Here is a 25,080-nt window from a genome sequence, read left to right as displayed (position 1 = left end):
TTATATGAGCAAAATGGATGACATATGCCAGGGAGCAAGATCTCAAATGCTCTGGAAAATGACAGTTTTGTAGCTTATTTTATACATTAGAATCAAAGGAGAGAAGACGGAAGGAAGGTGTGTGAAATCCATTGGTGGTAGGTTGAGAAGGCAGGTAAAAGCACAGTGGGAAAATCTCTAGGATTGGACAAAAGACGAAATGGAGAGACACATACTTCTTTTACATTGGTGGGCACAGGATAGTTAGTAATTAAAATTGATAGCATGTAGAGAAAATATAGGGGGAACAAGATAACAATGTGAGGTCCTGTGATTTCCTGCTCTGATGGTCTTGTGCTCTGATGCTGGAGATTGTGCCTTTGAGTGAGCAGTAGGAAAAGAATTACTCTGACATTTCAAAGGTCTGTTATCCTAGATGCATGAGAACAATGGACAGAGGTCACTTAAGGTAAAGATCAACCTTTGATAAGGAATGTGAGTACCTGCTATGAACTGGCCAGTCAGGAATTTGTGATCAGACCATCCCGTATGGTTACGTTTAGTCACTGAGCTTAGGCCTGCTATGTGGCGCCCCTGAGCTTGTCAAGTTTATTGCATAGCCCCTTTTTCATTAACAACCCAACAATTCCACTCCTGGGTATTTATCCTAGAGAAATGAAGAAAATATATGTCACAAGACAACTGAGATAAAAATGTTCTTAGCAGCTTTATTCAGAATAACCCCAAATTGGCAATAAATTAAAATGCTCATCAATAAAATGGATAAACAAGCTGTGGTGTATTCGTACAATGGAAACTACGTAGGGAAAAACAATGAACTCTGATATGTGAAACAACCTGAATTAATTTAAGAAACATTATGCTGAGTTAAAGGAATGTTACACAAGAGTATGCAATGTGTGGTTTGTGGTTCTCTGTCTCTTTTTTTTTTTTCCAGAGTAGGCTAAACTAATATATGATAAATAAAGTCAGAACATTGATTGCCTCGGGGAATGGGAGCAGGGATTTACTGGGAAAAGGTTTGAAGGAACTTTCTGGAGTGATAGAAGTTTGGGTTCATGCATTTGTCAAAACTCACTCAATGTTAACACTTAAGATTTGTGCATTTTACTGGTTAAAAAACAAAATTCAACTGAGTGAATTTCAAAGATCTTACTGGCTTTATTCAACAATTAGTGAATCGGGCAGCATCCAATCTAGCTGATAGAAAGGAACTCTGGGGGAACTGTACACAAGGAAAGCCTTTTTATAGGCAGAAGGGAGTAGGAACAAGGAAGTCATACCAGGCAAAAAGGCAGGTTGGTTATTGCAAGATCACTTTCCTTTAGGGGGTGACGGGTTTATCAGGCAGATCACCTCACTAGTGTTGGTCAGGTGAATCCTGATTGACTGGTTTAAGGTGCAATTTCTGGGAGAGCTGAAACCATAATTAAGTCTCAGTTTGGTGACATGGCACTTAGCATAAGTGACTTCATGTGGGGCTGTTGTCTTGTTTTTAACTCATTGTATGCATATTTTACCTAAGAACAAAAAGAACTATAGGAGGGCTGGTCTGGTGGCTCAGGCGGTTAGAGCTCCATGCTCCTAACTCTGAAGCCTGCCGGTTGGATTTCCACATGGGCCAGTGGGCTCTCAACCACAAGGTTGCGGGTTCAACTCCTTGACTCCCGCAAGGGATCGTGGGCTCTGCCCCTGCAACTAAGATTGAACACGGCACCCTGAGCCTCCTGGATGGCTCAGTTGGTTGGAGTGCGGGCTCTCAACCACAAGGTTGCCGGTACGGCACCCTCCACAACTAAGATTGAAAGGACAACAACTTGACTTAGCTAAAACAGTCCTGGAAGTACACACTGTTCCCCAATAAAGTCCTGTTCCCCTTCCCCAATAAAATCTTTTTGAAAAAAAACAACTATAGGCAAATATTGAACTTCAGGTAATAATATGCATGTTGAAGTCTTTAAGACGAACATATACTGTCTCAGCTTACATTGCATTGTCAAAAAAATAAGATGGGGGAGAGGGTTTTCACTTTGCGAGGGGTGTAAATGTCAAACTATTGTGTTGCTTTGTACACCTGAAACTATTTTAAAAAATAAGATGATGGGCAAAGGATTTAAATAGACATTTAAATAGATACTTACTTTCCAAAGAAAATACACAAGTGGCCAATAAGACCATGAAAAGATGTTCAGCATCATTTATCATTAGGAAAATACAAATAAAAAACCACAGACACACACACACACAATAACTTTTGGCCATAATCAAAAAGACAGACAATAACAAGTCTGCAAAAATGTGGAAAAATTGGAACCCTCATCTATTGCTAGTGGGAATGTAATATGGTACAGTCACCATGGAAAATAGTTTGGCAACTCTTCAAAAAGTTAAATGTAGAGTTATCATATGATTCAGAATTCCACTCCTAAGGTATATACCCCCAAAATTAAAAACATATGTCCACACAAAAACTTGTGCATGAATGTTCACAGGAGCATTATACCTGATAACCCAAAACTGAAAACAACACAAATGTTTGTCAACCAATAAGTGGACAAATACAAGTGGTATATCCATGCAATGGAATATTATTTAGCCGTAAAAAGGAATAAAGTACTGATTCATCTACAACGTGGATGAATCTTGAAACATTGTGCTGAGTGAAAAAGGCCACTTTTGTATGAGTCCTTTTGTTTGAAATGTTTAGAACAGGCAAATCCTGTTCTAGAGACAGAAAATAGACAGCAATATAGAGTGACTGCTTAATGGGTATAGGATTTCTTTTGGGGGTGATGAAAAGGTTCTGGAATTAGATAGTGGTGACAGTTGCAAAACCTTGTGAATATACCAAAAACCACCGAATTGTATGCTTTAGAAGTATGCATTTATGATATGAGAATTTTATCTCAATTTAAAAATAAGATGGATTGATTAATAGGATAGAGGGATGGTTAGATGGATAGACACATGATAAAGGAAGCAAAATGTTAACTGTAGAATTTAGGTGGTGGTTATATGGGTGTTCACTGTATAATTCTTTCTACTTTTCTGTATATTTACAACTTGCACAGTGCCAAGGTGTGGTATATGCAGGGAGCAGGCAAGTAATGGGCGGGATTGGTCCAGGCACCTGTCCATCCTAATGTCCGCTGGAACATCTATCAACTCATCGGCCCCTTGGTCATCTGCAAGCTCTTTCTGCCCATTGCAGCTTCACCATTATTTTGAAATACTGTGAAAATTTTCTATTGTATCTAAAAATCCATTCACTTTATCATAGGAAATTTCAACATTATCTTTGTCATGAAAGAAAGGAAATTTCTGTGAGATTCTTTTAACATAACTGTTAAAACTTTTAAAATTGTTTATTACCTACTTGTGTGAGCAAAGTTTTTATCAAGAATTTGAAAAGATCATCATTTAAAGATTTTTATCAAAATGGTGGCCAGTCATTTCAAGCTTTACACTGGATATTAAAAGGTTTTGTTTGTGAAATCAAGTTCAAGTCTTTTGTTAAGAAAATGGAAGAGACAGTATTTGGAAGTTGTGTACAAATCAAATATTTAGCAAACATATGCTCTGTATTTCATTTTTCTTATCATAAGCATACAGTATACAAAATGGACTGATTTTTCACCAAGTGTATATAGATTCCCTCCAAAGCACAAGCTTTCCCCAGAGTCCTACAAACGCTGTAATTTTCTATGTATGTCAAGATGTGTATAAGGTTGGGAACCCTCCATGGCAAAATGTTACCTCTGATGCACGTCATATAATCTCCTTAATGGATTTAGTTTTAGTCTTTTGGAAATGAAAGGTTTTTCTTTCCTCCTTTTTTCTGCTTTGTCACATCATCCCCTTAAGCAATGAGCCTGGCTGTACAAAGGGAAAAACTACAAAAAAAGAAAAAAGAAAAAAAGAACATAAGTTGGTAAAAGCGTATATAAACTTTCAGAGGTAAGATAAATAATGTCTGAGGCTATAATGTAAAACACGGCAACTGTAATTGATAACACTGTATTGTATAATTGAAATTTGCTTAGAGAGTAAAGCTTAAATGTTCTCACATACTTACAACACGAGAGAAATATGTGAGGTGATAAATGTGTTAATTAACTAGATGGGGGAATCTTTTCTCAATGTACATATATTTCAAATCACCATGATGTACACTTTAAATATCTTACAATTTTATTTGTCAATTATACCTGAATAAAGCTGAAATTTAAAAAATATTATTATTAAAATATTTATTCATTTAAATTAACTATAATAAACACATTTCATATTAATATAAATAACATTTTAATGAAATATAACTATTTTCTAAAACAAGAAAATTAGTGGGAAGGGTGGCATTGTTTTACATTTCTGCAAATCCCTTTCATGTCCGACTTAATAAAAGACAGCTGGATTCTCATATCAACTTCTGTAGTCAATCTGTTACATTACATTTGTAGCTTCTGGAAAACTGCACTGTACTCTCATGAGAGAATGAAAATGAAAAGAGCAAGTAACATCTTGGTATTACTATGAAAAGAGTTTTGACCTTGCAGATCGCCTTGCAAGGGTATCTGGGACCCTTCATGAACTGTGGACCACATTTTAAGAACTGTTGTTTTATAGATATTACTCTACGTCCTTAAAATTTTTTTTTTTAATTTTAGCTTTATTTATGTGCCCCTCACACACTGATCCAGCTGCCACAGCCTTCCCTCAGTCCCTTACTTCCATGCTCTCTCACCTTTGCGCATGCCATCTCCTTAGCTTCAAGTGACCCCATCCCCACCCCTGCCTAGTTGTTTACTCATCTTTCATATCTCGACTTCAGCATGACCTCCACAGGAGTTCCCCCTGCCTCACATTCAAATCTTCCAACGTACATGTGTAAAGCACCATGATCATCTTTGGAGCCCCTACCACACTTGCAATTTTACTTTTATGGGATTTTTTAAAAATACCACCTGTATGGGTGGGCCAGTTAGCTCAGATGGTCATAGCATGGTGCTAAAATCACTAAGGTTACCAGTTGGATCCCCACATGGGCCACTGTGAATTGTGCCCTCCTTAGAAAATAAATAAATGAATGAAAATAGAAAAAAAAAGCCACCTGCCTCTCCATTAACACTGGAAGCTCCGGAGTGCAGGGACAGTTCCTGCTTGCTGCTTACCCCTGCCTAGCCTAGGTCAGTGTTTGGCACATAGTAAGCACCCAATAAATATTTGAATGATTAGATGAATAAACAAATATGTAAAAGCACAATGGGGATCAGCATGCACTCAATACATATCAACTTTCTTCTTTCTAGCCTGTAGCACATATTTACATTTCATGCCCCTTAAAAATGTAAAGTGTCTAAGTATAAAGTATCTCTGAAATGACAATTTCTATTATTATCAAATATTCCTGCTTCCCACGTGCCCATATATTCCTTTTACTTGGCATAGTGGATCAAACCAACTTAGATCCAGGAGCCAGAAACTCATCTGATCTCAAGCAACAGATCATCATGTGTGCAAGTCACTTTTCTTCGCTTCCTCATTTATGTTTTCCCAGTTTCCATATTAGTAACTCATTCACATGTGGACCACACTGGCCCACATCTGAGGATGTCACGAGGATTCACTATTTAGAAAACTCACAATGATCCACTTTTCAAGTATTCTAAAGAAATGGGTGTGACTTTTGCCCCCAAGGGCATGGTGTGGGATGAAGGGTGAGTGTCATGACAAAGGCAGAAAAAGAGCTGAGGCATCTGCTTTTCCACCTCCGTGTCTATTGTCATATGATCTCCTGGTAGCTTGGGCTTTACATATAAATTGTTTTTCTTATGTTTAATTGTAGGACGTGGACCCAATTTCCGTTGCAAAATAGTAACTGATACATGCACAAAATCTCCAAACTGTAACCTTCCTCAATGAACTATCGACTTAACTTTTAAGGTGCTTAAGAATACACAGATCTATGCAAACTAGATATAAATTTCAAAAGAATTCATTTTTACTTATTGCTTTATTGATTTGATGGTGCAATCTAAGTGGAAAATTCTAAAGGGTTTGGTGTCACGTGCTTACTCAACAGATATTTATTGGATGCCTGCCAAGTGACAAGCATGGTGAACACGCTTTTGTGAGTGCAGTAGTCAAGACAAACCCCTCGCCGCTTTCATGGAGCTTATCATCTAGCTGATGAGGCCAATGTGGGACAACACTCATAATGCTAACAAATGTGAGTTCTCACAAATTCAGGATGCTGTGACAGTGTGTCATAGGGACATCAGCTGCCTGGACTTTCAGGTAAAGCTTCTTTGAGGAAGTCACATTTCAGTTGAGACAGGCTGCCATCTGTTCCGGATTACTTAACTACCTTCACATCCCAGTTCTGACACTTGGACTTATTAAGGTCTCAGAGTTTGGGTCCTGCGGTAAAATGAGGATAATATGCACCCGGCAGAGTTGTGGTAAAGCACAAGTAAAGCACAGGTAAGTAGTTACTAATATGGAAACTGGGAAAACATAAACGAGGAAGCGAAGAAAAGTGACTTGCACACATGATGATCTGTGTTGGTAAAGCACCTCTCTTGGTTTCAGGCATATAGTAAGCCTTAGGTGCATGGTGCTTGCTGTAATTACACATCAATATAGACATCAAAGGAAAACCAAAGAAAGGTTTAGCTAAGAGCTAAAGATAAATGTAGAGAGGGGAAATTTGGCAAAGGCTCTACATTCAGGGGACAGTCACTACCTCCACATTTATACAGAAGCTTCATATCCTAAGTTTTAGATGTTGGAGCACCTAATGCTTTAAGGCTCTGCTAACTAGGGTTTTCATGAGAAGTTGATAAGGAATTTTTGGAGGTGCTCTTTCTAACTGTAGGTTAGCCAATGCCCAGGTCAGAGTCAGTCCTCAGACAAAAGTAAGATGCCTAGGAAGCAGTTCTCTGGCCCGAGGACACACAGGTTAATCAGATTTTGGCCGGCTCCTGAGACAAGCAAGTGTGTATAAACCAGGTGAAGGGGCAAGCGATGATTGATCAACTGAAGGCTTTAGTTAAGGGTCAGAAGACGTGGCGCCACCCGGATGGGAGCTGGAAGGGGGAAACACTGGTGTTCCCAAATGATCGCTCGGGACACTACGCTTCGGGAAGCCGGCCAGGATGCCGGGCGCTCCTCCCGGGGCGCTCCCTCCCCTGGCCTCCTGGACGCTTGGATCCTGGCCATTTCCGCTCCCGTCAAATGGGTGTGGGTGATTTCGTAAATGGACGTGACCGCCACCGAGGGGAAAGCGTGCAAGGAAGTGGGAGTGAGCGGGGGAGGAGGGGCGAGCAGAGAGGAGCTGCGGGAGGGATGCAGGGCTCAGTGGGAGGGATGTGGCGGAGCGGCGACCGGACCGCGGGAGCGGGGAAGGCGCGGGGGCTCGGCGAGGGGAAGCGCGCGCGGTCTTGACTCTCGCGGCGCGATTGCTCGTGGATGGGGCAGCCAGGTGAGCCCGAGATGCTGCTGCGCTGGAAGGCGGGGCTGCCGCTGCTGCTGCTCCTGGGGCCGCTGGCTGCCTGGTCCCCCGGCGCCCTGGCGGGACCCGCGCCAACCCAGGACGCCGTGGAGCTGGACTTTTCCACTGAGCGGTCGGTGCACCTGGTGAGCCCCTCGTTCCTGTCCTTCACCATCGACGCCAACCTGGCCACAGACCCGCGGTTCCTCACCTTCCTGGGGTAAGCGCCGGCCCGCGGGTCCCTGTGCCCCTGTGCCCTCTCCTCTCTTCCTGAAATCTGCGTCTGCCCTGCCAACTCCTCTCCTCTCTTTTGCCGCACGGAAATCTCTGTCTGCCTGCCTGTCTGTCTGTCTGTCTCTGTCTGTCTGTCTCTCTGTCTCTGTCTCTGTCTCTGTCTCTCTCCCCTCTCCCCCCTCCCCCCATCCCTCCCTCCCTCTTCTCTACTTCATTCATTCAGTAAGTGTTGACTGAACGCCAACTAAGGCTCAGGTATTAAGGGGAAATGGAAATGTGGGGAAGAAACTTGCCAACTGCCCCAGCAACGCGCCCGGAAGCGGTCTGGGCAAGCGCACCTGGAGGGCTGTGGTCGCTTGAATTTGCTGCACAGTGTAGGACAAGTGACACTGTGGACCCGGCTTCCGTCTCTCAAACTCTTATCAGGAAGGTTATCAAAACAAATCAGATGGAAAAGGCCTCAAAGGAGAATAAGCTTACTCACTCCATTTGTGTATTTTAAAATTATGCATGGTATATATATGTATTTTAAATAACTTTTAAAGAGCCGTTTTAGGTTCACAGCTAAATTGAGCACAAGGTACAGAGATTTCTCATATTACCCTTTTAAAAAAATCTAAATATTAAATAAATGAGACCTGGGAGACTATTAATGAAAAGATATCTGTCCAAGATGAGGCTGTAAAATGTGGCCCTGCTTCATTAGCTACAATGTTTTTCTCACCTGAGAAAGATTGAACCAGGTGCAGTGACCCTTGCCCCAGGAGTGCAGGTTGATCCCAAGATGGGGAGCTACAGTGACAGCCCCAGGTCATCTAGGCCACTCATCTAGGTCATGAGAGCCTCCAGAGACAGCCACGCCTCATCTAGCGCAGACAGCTGGGAATGTCGCCATTGCCAAACACCTACCTGCTGTCCTTCCTGTGCCCACACTGTCAGCTGCCATTACTAATTTCAGTCATTTATTCTGCAAATAAAAACAGGTATCCTAATGGTTAAGAGATTGGCAGTCTGACAACCCTGGCTTGATTCCCAACTCTGCCAAAGCTGAGTGGCTTGGTTACTGAGCAACTTCAGCCATGATTTCTTCACCTGTAGAATGGAACTTTATAAAACTTTCTTGTAGGATTGTTATGAGGATTTAATGAGATAATAAATAAGTACTTAGCACAGCATTTGACAGAGAGTGTTTATAATTTAATTGCTTCTTCCTGGAAAATGATGAGTGTTTGCTAACCTTATTCATCAATTCTTTGTGTGTTTCTTCTGATCATGGTTAATCTCCATCTTTCCTCCTGTGAGGGGGGAAGGAGAATTTCCTGGTGGGGAGGAGGCCCCACTTTTTTCTCCCCTTTAGGGATAGGAAGCTGATACAGGCAGCAGCTGGTTGGGAGACAGAAAGATTACTCTAGAGAAACACGGAAGTATGAGGCTCCATACCTAAGGGCCCCGGGTCTAGCTTGGGGAGGGGAAGATAATAGGAGAAGAGAGAGTGCGAGCATACTTAACTGAAAACAGAGGAATTAAGTGAATGACCACTTACTGAAAAGTGAGATCGCAAGTCCTCTTCTGCTGCTGCAGCCAGCACACAACCCAACCCTCCCCCAAATCCCTAAATCCCGAATTTAGGGACTCCTTCCTTGAGAAACAGGTTCAAAAGAAAAAAACCTACAGTATGATTTTTAGGTCCAGATCTGATCACCCTGCTGTCAAACGAACCAACTGACCAGTACCACCCCCGCCTAAACACACACAGAACTTCCAATCTGCAATTGGAAGAAAAACCTAGCTTCTGCAATTTAGTGAGCATGATACCTGTGCTTCTTCTTAAACCCAGTCTCTTATTTCCCAAAGCACTCTTTCTTCCTTCCTGGCCCCCACCTTTTTGTTAAAGTTGGCAGATAACGAAAATCAAAAAAGCTTAGCATGCAATAGATAAAACTGTTCATTTGGTTAGCAAAACACAGTGTATTCCAGTTCACACAGGCTTCTCTCCAGGGCTGGCTCCTGGCCACTCCTGGTCCTGTCCTTAGCAGAGGCTGTCTGATGCCTACTCCCCAGAGGCACCTGCAAGCACATTCACACTACTCGTAGTTGAGACCTAAAGGACTGCATGCAGCTCAAAGAGGCAGGAGCTCCCTCTCCTTCTCATCTAAGACCTAGCTTCTGAATTAGGGTCTGAGGGTCCAGCTCCCAGGACGGTTAGCACAGAGCCCAGGGTGGCCTGACCATCTCAGAAGACAAAGCATTTAGCTGCCCTCTCAGAAGACAACACGAAGCTTAATATCTGTCCACAGGAGCAAGGGGTGAGATGGGTATTGTTTTATTACAGTTCCTCAAAAGTGAAGCTTATTGGGTGAAGATGTCAAGAGATGAGCAGCTGAAAATTGAAGTAATAATAAGAAGAGGATCAAAAACATAACCGATGCTAATTGAGCCTTTGCCATAAGCCAAGCCCTGTTCTAAGCACCTCCTAGGTATGAATTCATCTAGTCTTTGATACAAAGCTCTGAGGTCAGAACTATTATCCCCATTATAAAAATGAAGAGATTGAGCCTTAAGGAGATCCCATAACTTGCCCATAGTCAGCCAGCTACTATAAGAAGGAGCAGAGTTTGACCCCAGGTGCTAATTGTGGAGATCAGAGTACACAAAAAGAAAGTAAGCAGTTTATATTTTTTAAGGGCAGCAGAGTAGGATATGGTAAAAAGAAAGAAAAAAAAGAAGGAAGGAAGGAAGGAAGGAAGAAAGAAAGACTGTCCAGAAACAAACTGAGAAGACTGCTATAATGAAATGAAGCACTGACCTGAGAGTAGGAGAATCGGGGGTTAAACCTCTCAGGTACCTCCCAAATGGCCTAAGCAAATTAAATCAGATGGCATGGTTCTGTTTTCCATGATGGCAAACAGATGGGTTTTTTCACATTTGCAATTAAAGAACACAGAGTACACAGAACTGAAATGCCTATGATAGAACAATCTAGAATTGGAAAGGAGCATCTTTTCAGTTTGCCCTCTACCTAGAGGTAACTAATCAACAACACAGTCAAAACCATCCTAAGTCTGGCTCTGTGCTGAGCTCCAAAGATACCCTAGCTGTGGGGACAAAGCCCCAAAAAAGTTTCCAGGCTCTCGGCCTCACAATAGAAAGGTGCTGGCTCGGGTAGTAAATGGCCATCAACTGTGATCAGATGGCCAGCAGCTGTGGCTAGTTGGCCGTCAGCTGTAACCCGTAAGCCATTGGCCACTAATATAACTGCTGTGGCTACGCTAGCAGAAGGGAATGGGGGCTAGCAAGAAGATGGTGGCTGGCAAGCGCGGACTGCTGTTAGGCAGATTATGTAGATCCTGCTTCCTGTGTCTCCAGCCCAGCCGCCAGCGAGAATATATTGGTTTGACTCCCCTACTTATGGCTTCATGGGTGTTCCTTTTTGGCCTTACCGTGTCCTGCGTTCTTATGTGGGGAGTGGGACCAGAGGCCCCGCCTGCCACCCTGCACGACAAATGGCGCAGCGAGCAGGGTCCCCCGCACGACACTAGCTCTCAACGATGGGAGGGTCAAGACCAGCACTGCACAATAGAAATAGAATGTGAGTCTCATACTCAAGCTACATACGTAATTTTAAATTTTCTCTAGAAAATTTAAAACTACGTATGTAATGTTAAAAAAGAAACAGGTGAAATTAATTTTAATAACATTTTGTTTAATATAAACTATCTGAAATATTTCAACATGTAATCAATATAAAAAGTGAGATAGTTTACATTCTTTTTCGAACTAAATCTTCAAAATCGGGTGTATATTTTATACTCATAGCGCATCTCAATTCAGACTAGCTATATTTCAAGTGCTCAACAGCCCCGTGTGGTTACCAGATGAGTTACCACATCTGGTAATATTATTATTACCATAATAATATCTGTGGTTACCAGATAGCTACCAGACTGGACAGTGCAGTAGACATTTCAGTGCAAAGCGCTGAGTCAATGGTAGAGATAATAGCAGTACTCTACGAAATGTGCTAAACAGAGACAGCAGTAATCGTTAGTGGTGCTTGCTTTTCATAAAAATTTGCTTATTTTTCTTCAGCAAATGTCATCCTTTTCTGCCAATTTGATAAGTATTTATAAATAATAACTGTTGATAATCAGATTCCTGCATCTTCATGGACAACGTTGTTTTTACTATTTGGTAAAGCAGTTATTATCAATGTCAAGTGCACGTTTTGATAACTGATGTTGGAAAGAGACATAAGGCCTGTATGTGCCTGTTGCTGACAGAAATAACCAAAGAGAAACAGAACTGAGAACAACCAAAGCCGCATAGACTCCCATTTTCTGGTCCCTGAGCAGGGCTCCCCACTGATGGAGTGCGCATTCTTCTCTCCCCTCCCAAACCTTCTGTTGTGCTCCATGGAGCCCTTTACATGGTAACCCTGCTCTATCCTCATAGACTACTCCTGCCACCTCCTTGCTCTAGCAAAACTTGGCTCTTCTCTGAAGACCCAAGTAGAGAAATCGATGTGGCTCCTTCTCTGAAGTAGCCCTTTGGAGTAGAAGCTGGGCATTCTCCATACTGCAGACCTTTTCCCATTCTCAGTGCAGCTTCTAGATGACTGCCCACCAGTTTGAACTACAGACTGCTGTGGTTCAAATCCTTGTTGGCTTGTTACCTTGGGCACATTATTTAGCCTTCTTTTGTTCAGGTTCCTTATCTGTAAAATGAAGATAGTAATGATACCCACCTCAACTGGGTTGTTTTGGAATTAAGTAAAATAACCTACGCAAAGTGCCCCAAACACTCAGTTTAGACTAACGTGATGTATGCTGGAGATGACTGTCAGAACCCCAGGGTGAGGTTCCCAGTCTCCATGTCTGGCTCTCATCCCGTGCTCCTTGTCACTGCGCTCTGCTTCCCTCTCCCTCTCTTCTTATTGACTAAAGACTGGTGCTGATTTCAGTTTCCTCTCCACTCCTGTGTCCCACCATCATCCTAGATGACTTCAAATCCACTTGAGTAAACGGTCTCTCAGTTTCTTCACACCCACATTTTACAACAATCTTTACTCAGTGTTGTACTGGAACCAGCTTGTGCCAGCTTGTGAAATGCGTGCATCTCCTCCCAGCTCTGCCTTCAGTAATGTCAACACTGGGAGCTTCAAATCAGCCCTGGTGGGAATATTTACACCATGAAAATTGGCAAATGCTAAAAAATGGAGCACTTTTCTTTTCAGGGAGCCAGCTTTCTGGCACACACTGCTTTACTGCATTTCAGCCACCTAATGCCATGGCCATGCCTTCACCCTTTGCATCACTGAGCACCTTTCAACACCTGAAATCTTAAAACCTCCCATTCTTGGATTATACTCCTTAACCTCTTAGCTCTTTCACTCTGTGGATCCCACCACAACTAATTTTTTAAGTACCTCCACTGAACAGCCTTCTCCTTCTCTCTACGTCTTCCATGTCTAATTTGGACTTCTTGGTTTATCACAAGAACCACTCCTATCACAAACTCCTGCTCCATTGTTCTTTCTGCTAGAGCCTCAAACTTAGCTTGGTTTGACTGTATTTTCCCTCTTTGGAATCTATAAGGTGGTCAGATAGCTTAGAAATTTAAAATATTATCTAATCATGAATTGTAATGTATATTTATAAACCACTTTTATGTATTTGCCTCTGCTTCCAGTCTCAGTGTCCTGTATAGCTTGGCTGTTAAGCTCTTGGGGGTAGAAGGGAATCTCCCAGCCATGTGGATTGATGTTACAATATAAATTCTTGGCCTCTGGACTTACTTGGCCCTTAGTGCTACCCCTTAACTCTTCATTTTTCTACTTCTCTCATTCTCCACTTCCTTCAAAACTCTGATCACACCTCCACTTCATCACTCTTAGCCTATGACCACTTTTCTGTTTTCCAAAGAAAATGAAGTCATTAGACAGGAACTTCCTTTTCTTCCTGCCGTCAAACCTGCAGACATAGCATGGTTATGTCCAGTTTTCTTCCTTTCTCTCCTCTCAGGCCACTTCTCGCAGCTGGGTTCCGAATCCTGTCCCCTCCTGTTCCCCAAGGACTTTGCTCTCAGTTATTTCTTCTCTTTAACCTCTCCCTTTTTTATTGGCTCCTTCCTCTCAGTATAGAAACATTCTTAGTCTTCCCCATCTCAAACACCTTCCTGCACATATGCCTCTGTAGAAACTGCCTTTCTCTCCTTCCTTCTGTAGCCTTCCTTACTGCCCATTCCACCCTCACTCTGTCCCCATCATGGTGTCATAAAATCAATCTCTCCAGACCTTCTTTTATTGCAAAATGCAATGAACAACCTTTCCATCCTTCCTATTTGGTCTCTATTATGGGTTTGAATCTTTGGGTGTTCCCCAGAAATTTACATGTTGAAGCCCTAACCCCTAGTACCCTACTATGTGACCTTATTTGGAAATAGTTTCATTGTAGACATAATTAGTTAAGAATTGGTTGTACTAATTCAATATGACTGATGTCTTTATAAAAAGGGGAAATTTGGAGACAGACATGCACACAGAAAGAATGCCATGTGAAGATTAGAGTTATGCTGCTACAAGGAACTACCAGAAGCTAGGAGAGAGGGCTGGGACAGCTCCTTCCCCTTTAACGTCAGCGGGAGCATGGCTCTGCCAACACCTTGATTTCACATTTCTAGCCTCCAGAACTGTAAGACAATAAATGTGCCTTGTTTATACCACCCAGTTTGTGGCACTTCGTTACTGTAGTCCTAGCAAATTAATACAGCCTCTTGGACATAGTTGGCAATGTGGACATTTGCAAACACTTTCTCATCCCTTTGGGTCTGTGTCACTTCCATTTCTAGGGTTTTCCCCCACCTCTCTAACAGTTCTTCTCCATTTTTCTCTTTAACTTCTCTTAAATGTTGATGTTCCTTAAACTTCTGATGTAGGCCTTCTTTTCACTTCGCGTAATCTCCCGAGTGGTCTTGCCCACTTCCATGGCTTGAATTACTATTTGTGTAGTAGAGTGCTAGGAAATGTTTAACAACTGGCTCTCTGGGAGGAGGGGCCAGTTGTTAAACAAATTTTTTTCTGAATTCTGTGGTGTAAATACTCCCACCGTGGCTACTCTCAATCTGCCAATAGTTTAACAACTGGTTCTCAAAATTAGACTATTGGCCCTCACAAGCTAGTAGAAGCCAGAAGACGGCTGGCTCCTGGAAACTTTTGCTTTTGTGTCAGACCTAAGCATCTTTTGTTTACACATAAGGTAAAATAAAAATACTTGCAGATTTTTCTTTCCCCTAACAATCTGCTCTGGAAATGGAATATCTGAGCTGCTGCTTTTATGTGTCCTTTTGTTATTTCCATGTCACTATAGTGGTAGTTAAATTTTTGTCCTTCTTTTATAACAGAAATACTGTACCTTTGATCAATTTTGGTTTTTATGACATGTGTTGCAGCTGTTTTAAATCTTGTTTTTGTCAGGGGGCACTGATATTTGTTCTTAAAGCAAGGAAATGTTCCATTGCAAAGGAGACAAACAAAAAGGTCTGTCATACCAATACTTTGAAGCATGTGATTTCCTTTACTTGGCAGGAGCCATAGCATTGAGTTTTAATTTTGTTCAGAAAACAGTCTTTGGCCCCATTTGCCCTTTCAGCAAGCTGGACTTGATTGTTCATTCACTTAACAATATTTATGAAACACCAGCTGTGTGCCAGGCACTTATCTAGATGCTTCTCTAGGTGCTATGGAGATCTGATGAGCCAGACAGGTAAGGTCCCTGCTTTCACCGAGCTTATAACATCAGGGGTAAGGGCTGGATAGATAGTAAACCAAAGAAACAAACAAGGAAGCTAATTTTAGAGTGTGGTGTATGCCACGAAGGAAACAAAGGCAGAGTAATATGATGGAGAGTAACCCCAGGTGGTATAGTCACTACCTGGTACTAGGGCATGTGACCCAGGCCAGGCACAGATGCAAAACTTGTGATGCCACAGCTCCTTCTCCTGGGTGCTCGTTTCGCTTCCACTTCCCACAGAGCACCAGCCTCTCACCAGCTTACAAATATCAGCTACGCTGATCTAAATGAGCTTCCCCTATCTTCAAACACAACCAAAATGTCAAGGACCAGAATCAGTGTCTGGGCAAAGACAGTGAAACAGGATCATCCTGGAGTGACTCTGAGGGAGTTCCTTGTGTCCGTTGTAGGGCGATGTCTCCACACCTGTGGGCTGGGGTTCCTGGTCACTGACCCTTAGACTGAGGACTCTCTAGCCTGTCTATACCCTGCCTATGTGTCTCCTGAGCTACACACACACAAGGCCAAGGGCCTGCTGGGAATATGTTTCAACCTGCTGAAAGGGCAACTGTTCCATTGGCATCTAGGACACTGAGTCCCCCCCAGGCTATCATCTGTTCTTCATCTCAGCAAATGACATTACCTTCTTCCAAGATGCTTCCCAAGGGTAATCCTTGACTCTTCTCCAACATCCAATTAAACACCAAATCTAGTATTTCTACTTCACATGTATCTTGAAATTATCCACCTCTCTCCATCCCCACTGCTGTTACTTTACCTCAGCCCATTACTTCCTGTCTACATTAACACGACCACAGTCTTGCTCCTTCTATTCAGTTATTTACACTGCAGCCTGAGGTTCTTTTCTGCAATAAAAGTCTGGTGAGGACATACACTGCTTTCAATCCTTCCATGGCTCCCCACTGCCCTCATATAAAGTTGCAACTCCTAGACATGGTATAGGAGTTACAGGCCTTTTATGATACGGTCCTGCTTGCCTCTCGTTTATTTTCTCTGAGCAACTCCCTGCTCCCAGTCTCAGGCTCTGGCCACACCTGTCAGCTCTTCAGTGGTGGCATACGTTCTTCTATCTCTGGTCTTTGCACAGACGTGCCCCACACCTAGAACACTTCCTTCAATCCCACCTCATGATTTTTGATCTGGGTAAGATGTATTCCTTTCAAAGGTCTAAGAGTGAGGCCACTTCTCCTGTAAAACCTTTAACCACCCCTTACTCCCAGCCCAAAGATTGGGTTAGAATCCTCTTTGTTCTCATAGCACTGCTTTGGAATTGCTTGTTTATTTGTTCATCTGTACCACTAGACTCTAAATTACATGAGAACAGCAGCTATTTCCGTCCTATTTGCTGTTGTATCCCCAGCAACGAGCCTAATGCCTGGCACCAAGTGGGCCTGCAATGAACATTTATTGAATAAATTAATGGATGGCTATGTCTCCTTTATGTAAATCCTGGTTTCTTCATCTATTCTTAAACAGAAGCACATACACACTAACCCACTCTGTATACATTAAAATATCATGTGCTTATTATGGAAAAGTTGTAACATACAAGAAAACAATGGAAAAGAGTCTATCATCCATTTCACCGATAATAATGATCACTGTTATCTCCTTCTATCTATATTATTCTCATTGTTGCAATCACACTATGCCTACAGTTTGCTCATTTTATTGTGGTGAAATACACCAAACAAAATTTGCCATTTTATGGCAAATAGACATATGAAAAAATGCTCAACATCACTAATCATCAGAGAAATGCAAATAAAAACCACAATGAGATATCACCTCACCCCAGTCAGAATGGCTATCATCAACAAGACAAACAGTAACAAGTGTTGGCGAGGCTGTGGAGAAAAGGGAACCCTCATACACTGTTGGTGGGAATGCAGACTGGTGCAGCCGCTATGGAAGGCAGTGTGGAGGTTCCTCAAGAAATTACAAATAGAATTACCATATGACCCAGCAATCCCTCTCCTGGTATCTACCCAAAGAATTTGAAATCATTTATACATAAAGACACGTGTGCTCCAATGTTCATTGCAGCTTTGTTTACGGTGGCCAAGACATGGAAACAACCAAAATGTCCTTCGATAGATGAAAGGATAAAGAAGTTGTGGTACATATACACAATGGAATACTATTCGGCGTTAAGGAAAGATGATACAGGAACATTTGTGACAACATGGATGGATCTTGAGAGTATAATACTAAGCAAAATAAGTCAGACAGAAAAAGCAGAGAACCCTATGATTTCACTGATACGTGGTATATAAACCAAAAACAACAAAAGAACAAGACAAACAAATGAGAAACAAAAACTCATAGACACAGACAATAGTTTAGTGGTTACCAGAGGGAAAGGGAGTTGGGGGGTGGGAGATGAGGGTAAGGGGGATTAAATATATGGTGATGGAAGGAGAACTGACTCTGGGTGGTGAACACACAATGGGATTTATAGATGATGTAATACAGAATTGTACACCTGAAATTATATAATTTCATTAACAATTGTCACGCCAATAAATAAATAAATAAATAAACAAATAAATAAATAAAATAAAATGAAATAAAAATTTGCCATTTTAACCCCTTTAAAGTGTGTAGTTCACTGGTACTAAAAATAATCACGTTATTGTGCAGCCATCACCACCATCCATCTTAGAACTTCAGCTTCCCGAACTGAAACTCTGTATCCATTGAACAATATGCTCTATTCCTCCTCATACAGTTTATTTTTGTTTGGGTTTGTAGTAAAGTGGAGTTGGCTTCCTTCTGACCGCTTATTTAGTCCAAGTTAGCTTTCCCATTTATTTTCAAGTGGTTTTGAGGGTCCCGTGGCAGATGCCATCCTTCCTGGAGTTCTGTGCTGTCAGGTATTTCAGTCAGGGTGCATTCCAAGTTGATAACATTTCTGAAGTCTCACTTTGTGCTTCATTTCCTTGTTCCAAGACCCATGTACATTTAGAGACCCATAAAAATAAGTTCTTTTAAGATCAAAAAAAATCAAAGAAAATGAACTTTTAGGTCAAAGAGAATGTTTTAATATATAATATTAACATATTTGTCTTTAAAGAAATAAACAGTGTCATACAGTACAATTTAAAATACTTTTTATGAAGGAAGAGGCTCATGAAGAAAAAAGTGCCTAGATAACCATGTTTCCCCGAAAATAAGACCTAACCGGATAATCAGCTCTAATGCGTCTTTTGGAGCAAAAATTAATATGAGACCCGGTCTTATTTTACTATAATATAAAACTGGGTCTTATATAATATATAATATAATATAATGTAATGTAATGTAATGTAACGTAACGTAACGTAACGTAACGTAGTATAGTATAATATAATATAATATAATATAATATAATATAATATAATATAATATAATATAATATAATATAAATATAATATAATACCGGATCTTGTATTAATTTTTGCTCCAAAAGATGCATTAGAGCTGATTGTCCGGCTAGATCTTATTTTGGGGGAAACACAGTAATAGAAGTAAAAAGCTCTCAAGTTACAAACAATAACAAATGGTGGGGAGGATTTTGCTGAAAAATTGCTGAAGTTTTTTTAATGCAGGAGTCTTTTGGTCAATTTCCATCTTTTAATTTCTCTTTTCTAAGTATAAATAAAGAAATCTTTCAAAAATTTTACATAGTGCTATAGATAAGCAGGAGTACATCTTAAAATTTTAAATTTTAGGTCAGGTCTTTAATTCTTAGGAAGTGAAGAACTATTGGCAATTAGGTAATTTTCCTGGAATGATTTTCTGATTTGAAATGAACCCGGGTGTAAACTAAAATCAGACCAATCTGAGAACTACACAACATTGATTTTATGTGTTTTAAGAGCATTCCAGAAAGCAGTGGGCCAGGATCACCTGTGTGAGCCTTTAGAAATGTATGGCAGGAGTCCCTGCTACCTGAGTCTTCTGTTTTCTTAGTTTTGTTCACTTAAATATTCATGACATATTCATCGTTCTGAGGGAAGGGATTATAAATCATCTAATTCCATAGCACTTGGTACCATTGTGAGCACATACTGCCACCTATCAGGAGCATTTTTGGCTTGATGAGAGGCATATAGAATTCCTCAAATGGAGGTGTCAATGATAGGAATTAGAATCTTATATAATCTAAGTTAATTTGACTTGAATTTAAAAGATGGTTTTCCTTGGAGGGGGGTGGTTAGGCAGAGAAGGAGGAATCCTAAGTCATTTATGAACTTATGTGGGAACATAAATTTTTGAAGACAATCTATTTTCCAAAAAAACAGAGTCATCTTTCCTGTAGTTTCTACTCTCTTAACTCCTTTCCTCCATCAATCATAAAAGGTGATGAGTTTTTTGAAAGTACCGAACACTAGCCTAATGGCAAGTTAAAACATAAGCTCTTGCCAGAGTTAGAGCTGCAAGTTGTCTCCAGGTGCCTAGAAGAGCAGCCTTGCAATTAGAAAGATTCAGATTGAGATGATTCCCCTGATATAACAATATGATTTCTCCCTCCAAGGCCTGTACAGCAAGATTTTAAGAAATAGGTCCACCAAGAGAAAAGGGAATAAACATGTTTGACTGGATTGTCTTGGGAAAAAATCATTTTAATTTCTTTTTTGTCTTCCTAACAGTTCTCCAAAGCTTCGTACTTTGGCCAGAGGTTTGTCTCCTGCATACCTGAGATTTGGTGGCACCAAGACAGACTTTCTAATTTTCGATCCCAAGAAGGAACCAAGCTTTGAAGAGAGAAGTTACTGGCAATCTCAATTCAACCAGGGTGAAACATTTTACAGATTAACCATATATTTTAATTAACTTGAGTCAGTCATGAGCATTCAGTAAGAGTTTCAGGGCTCCCAACCGACCTGTGGAAGCACCTACACAAAAGGAGGAAGCAGTGGGCAGGTTTCCTCCTCCTGATCTGATGTTTTCATGAAATGTGAGACCTCACCAAAAAAAAAAAAAAAAAAAAAAAAAGTGTGCTGGGCATAACTGAGAGTTAATTGTGTGTAAATAGGACAATGATAGTAGCTGAAGGACAGAGCTGTTTAGAGGGAGCATGTGGTTAGAAATGCTTCCAGCTGAAGAGAGTATTTCCAGCTGAAGACACGGTAATGGACTGAAACCCATTTATTCTGGAAATAAAATGTGGATGAAAGGTGTAACAAGGGACATGAGACACACGTTGCTTCTAAGGAAGGCTTTTAAGATGATTTATTGAGCAATGATTCTCAAACTTTATTGACTATACATAATCACCTGAAGTGAGTTTTTAACATTGGAATACCTGGGCTCCAACCTTAGTTCAGTTTAGCAGGCTCCTCAGGTGATTCTGATATTGGAAGTCTGTGGGCTTCACCTGAGAAACCTGCTCTAGAGAGCCACAAGGATTTGCCCCCTGTCTTTCATAAGTGCTATACAGACATCAAATGGAAGTTAAATCATGATCTTAAAATTACTAAAACTATCATATACATTATTGAATTATAATTATGTATAATTTACATATTAATGAATAATATTTCATTTTTTCATATATTACATATTTTCCTTCTGGTCATTTTCTTCAGTTAGGAAGTCTTGAGAACAATTTAATCAGAAATTGGGCCAAAATTAATAGGGTAGTAATTAGAAAAAAATGGAAAAAGCAGGAGGGTTCTTTTGGAATAACAAATTGGAATCGCTTATGTTTAGACTTGGCCTTCTCCCACCAGTCATATGCATTCAGAAGGTCTCATAAGTTTAGACCGGAAACTGTCCTTTGATCATCAATTTTCTTCATCCTGTTTCGGATGGTAGTAGTGGGGCGGGTCACTGGGAATATCCAAGTATTTCTGAAACATCCTTTGTGAGCACAGAGATGGATAAGGCACTGGCTGCCAGAAAGCCAGAATGTGGGACTTTCCAGAAAGGAAGTTGTTGGCATGTCAGCCAGCCCTGGCAGCTATTGCCTGGCAGCCGTGTTGTCTTGTGATAAAGAAGCACTGTCTGCCTGACCAGATAGTGGTGCATTTTCCAAGTGCACATGTTGTGGTCTCAGAAGCTTTGAAGTTACCAAATTTGAAGGAAAAAAAGTTAGCATTTCCTGTCCTATCGTTATGGCAAGAGGAAATCACCACATATCAGATATAGTCCACGTAAAACAGACTTTTATGTATTTTGAAGGTAAACCTTAAGAGACCTGAACTATGTTTTCTTCAGTGGGATCCTCTGGTAATTTCAAATTTCTGAGAAGCCTTCTGAATTGTTAAATAACCTGAAGTTATGTCCAATGTCCCTGTGGCCAATGTTTCTTAGGAAAACGGCCCTTTGGTTGGTTTTTTGTGGTGACTAGTTAGCCAGCAAATTTGACATATGTAACAGAAAGTATTTTCTCTGATCTCATACCTAATAACCAGAAACTTAATTATCCTATTTTAATCACATAAATAGCTAACTAAATAAATGAAAACAGAGTCTCTAAATTATCTTCCATTTGCAGATATTTGCAAATCTGGATTCATCCCTTCTGATGTGGAGAAGAGGTTACAATTGGAATGGCCATTCCAGGAGCAACTGATACTCAGAGAACAGCATCAGAAAAAGTTTAAGAGCAGCACCTACTCAAGTAAGAAATGAACGGCACCCTGCAGGTGTCCCAGCCCATGAAGTATTAACATTTGGATAGCTTGAAATTGGCCTTGAATCTAATAAGCCCCGTAGCAGTTGTATAAAGCTGCATAATACTCAAATTTATCAAGAGTTAATGGGAAATCTTGAACCTGAAACTTCTGTTTTCTTTTCTTTTCTTCAACTGACTGCCTATTAGCCATGGAGTGAAATATCGAAATCATTCATTCATGAGCTAATGATGACCTTAACTTCTCTGAAGAACTAGAAAAATCAAGGAAGACATGGATACATTCCTCTTATAAAAGTAAAATACTGAAATACAAAGAGTAAAATGTGAAAACATTCACACCTGTGGTCCATTCCATCTACCCATCCATAAGCAACTCCTATTATCAGTTGGTGTATTATTAGGCGGGGGAATCCTGAGTCATAACAGATAGTCTCAGCCAACAAGCAGCTTTCTCTTTTTCTTTCCTCTGTGGCTTTGCAAACATAGGACTAGCTTAACTAACCAGGAATTTAATTCCATTCACTGAAACCGTTTTCCAATCTTCAAAATGGATGACATCATGCAAGCCTTTAAAGCAACTGAAACAAGCAAGCCTTATTTAACTATGAAATATAATTTTATCTGAAAGTCGATGTATTATTCTTACCTAAGGGATGATGTTGCCCCAGATCTCAGTTAAGGAAATAATCGGCTCAGGTACTCTCTAACTGTCTTCTCTTGACTTTTGAAAAATAAATTATCTTGAAGTTAATCTGGATTAGTCAACACTCTAAAAGTACATTACTGAAAATAAATTATTTATCTGTAAGATTTTTACTGTATACTATCAGATTTCAGTGTGTCTGATGGATTTTTTAGTTTTATATTTTTTCTTTATAAGGTACAGAAAAAAGTGACACATAAGAAATCAGAAAATAGGATGTATGCTAATAGATAATGTAGTTCTCTCAATTATTTTTTTCATTTTAAAGGGGCGGAGGTGGGGTTCTACTCTCACGCTTTAATGAAGTGAACAATGGTTGAACAGAATTTGTCATAACACAGGGACATCTCAGATCCCATTAGAGGAATGACAGGAGTACAGGAGACCCACAGCAGTAAGGTTTCATGTGTTATACATCATTATGATATAGGCCTCATAGGAGAAGACCTCATAGAATTACGTAATCTATAGATCCACACATTTTGTTTCATCATGTTCAACTTTATAGCAGTTTATCAAGTTTTCTAAAAAAAAGTTTGTTACCTCACATGATCTTTCTGGAACCAAGATAGTAGACTTCCAACATCTTTTCCTGCCTCTGGGACTTGGACCTTCATAGTTCCTACACCAGAGAAAAGTTCCTTTACTAACTACTGTGTTTCCCCGAAAATAAGACCTAGCCAGACCATCAGCTCTAATGCGTCTTTTGGAGCAAAAATTAATATAAGACCCGCTCTTATTTTAGTATAACATAAGACCGGGTCTTATAATATAATGTGATGTAATATAATATAAATATAACATAACATAATACCGAGTCTTATATTAATTTTTGCTCCAAAAGACGCATTAGAGCTGATGGTTCTGCTAGGTCTTATTTTCGGGAAAACACGGTATGTAGTAACTGTGTCAGTGTTACTCTAGCCACCCTCTTGGCGATGCTAAAATGTATAACAAATACAGATAGTTTATTTGTACTTGGAAACATTTGACTTCTGGTTTGAAATTCTCTATTTTAATCTACATGTCTCAGAAACAGGTTGATAGCAATCTATTATTTATTCTGGGCACCAAACATAGTAATACATATCTCAGAAGCCAATAGATGTTTCCACACATTGTTCTGCCTCCATGGCTGAGGCTGGTAATGCCTGAGTATCTTGGGGTAGCATTGTATGATGGAAGAGAGCAAAAGTCTGTCGTGGCAAGGACATGTTAATTGCTTAGTTAGTGGCCTACGCCTGTAAAGCAGGTGTCCTAGAAAATATAGGTAAAGTTTCTAATTACAGAACTCATTGGATGGTATGTTTCACTTAAGTAGAAGGTGACAAAACATTTATCATGAGAATATAAACTCCTGCTTGTATACCTGTTTGGACAGGAAAAGGAAGCAATGTTACAGATATAATTCTGGGTGGGACTGCAGAAAGGACTCTCTTATTAAAATAATCACATATAATGAGCTAATTCGTTGCTCTCCTTCTTCTCCACCTCTCTTATTACCCCACAACTCCAGCCCCCACCAACTCCCATGCTAGATACTGGACACACTTATGTAAATTGTCCATGGTATGGTGTAACGCCAGAAAAATAGTCAATACCAATTTTTAATATCGTTTAGATTATCTTTGTCCCAGGGATCTTTCCATCCTCTCATCCAGTAAGAAATAAGATTGGATAATGATTAGGAATTGAATAATTGCTGTGAGTTTTCTTATTGTTCTTATTTGGAGAAGGGAGTAGGTTGGGTGGGTTTTGTTTGTTTGCTTGTTTGTTTAGGAGTAGATTTGAACTCAGTAATATACATTCCTTATTCTGGGAGATATTACTGTTATAGGGAGCATATAATAGAATTTCAAGCTACTTACATTCCAAGTGCATTTGGAAAAATGAAAAATAGAAGAAGAGTACAGTATGAGTTGAATAAATGTTCTAAAATGCAAATATTTCAGCTTTTTGAAAATGCCGTAATCACTGTAAAGGGCCTAAGCAATAACAGTGCTTTTTATCTGTAAGAGTTTTTTTTATGGTTTAAAAGGGTTTTCACATGTGCCATTTCAACCTTGGTTTTATGAGGTAGGTACTTGTTCCAGGATTGTAGATCCATAGCAGGGAAAGGGGTCCCCCAAGCCATTCAGTCCATAAGTGGGAAAGTGGGACCTGGAGCTCAGAACTTAGGATTCCTGATCCAGGATACCTTTTGCAATACATAAGGCTA

The 25,080-nt window shown here is 40.4% G+C and overlaps 1 protein-coding gene across 1 annotated transcript in view; it reads left to right on the top strand.

Annotated features, from left to right (window-relative positions):
- The first annotated feature begins 7,309 nt into the window (after window positions 1-7,309).
- HPSE (heparanase) overlaps window positions 7,310-25,080 on the top strand; it is a 34,954-nt gene continuing 17,183 nt past the window's right edge. The window contains exons 1-3 of the mRNA XM_081051515.1: window positions 7,310-7,712; window positions 20,169-20,314; window positions 22,019-22,144. Of these exons, the coding sequence (XP_080907641.1) occupies window positions 7,471-7,712; window positions 20,169-20,314; window positions 22,019-22,144 (514 nt within the window). The 5' untranslated portion in view covers window positions 7,310-7,470. The remainder of the gene's footprint in view (window positions 7,713-20,168; window positions 20,315-22,018; window positions 22,145-25,080) is intronic.

Source organism: Rhinolophus hipposideros (genome assembly GCF_964194185.1).
Source record: "Rhinolophus hipposideros genome assembly, chromosome: 1".
NCBI classification, from domain to species: Eukaryota; Metazoa; Chordata; class Mammalia; order Chiroptera; family Rhinolophidae; genus Rhinolophus; species Rhinolophus hipposideros.
Note: the sequence above shows the minus strand (reverse complement) of the source record. Positions and strands in the feature narration are given on the sequence as shown.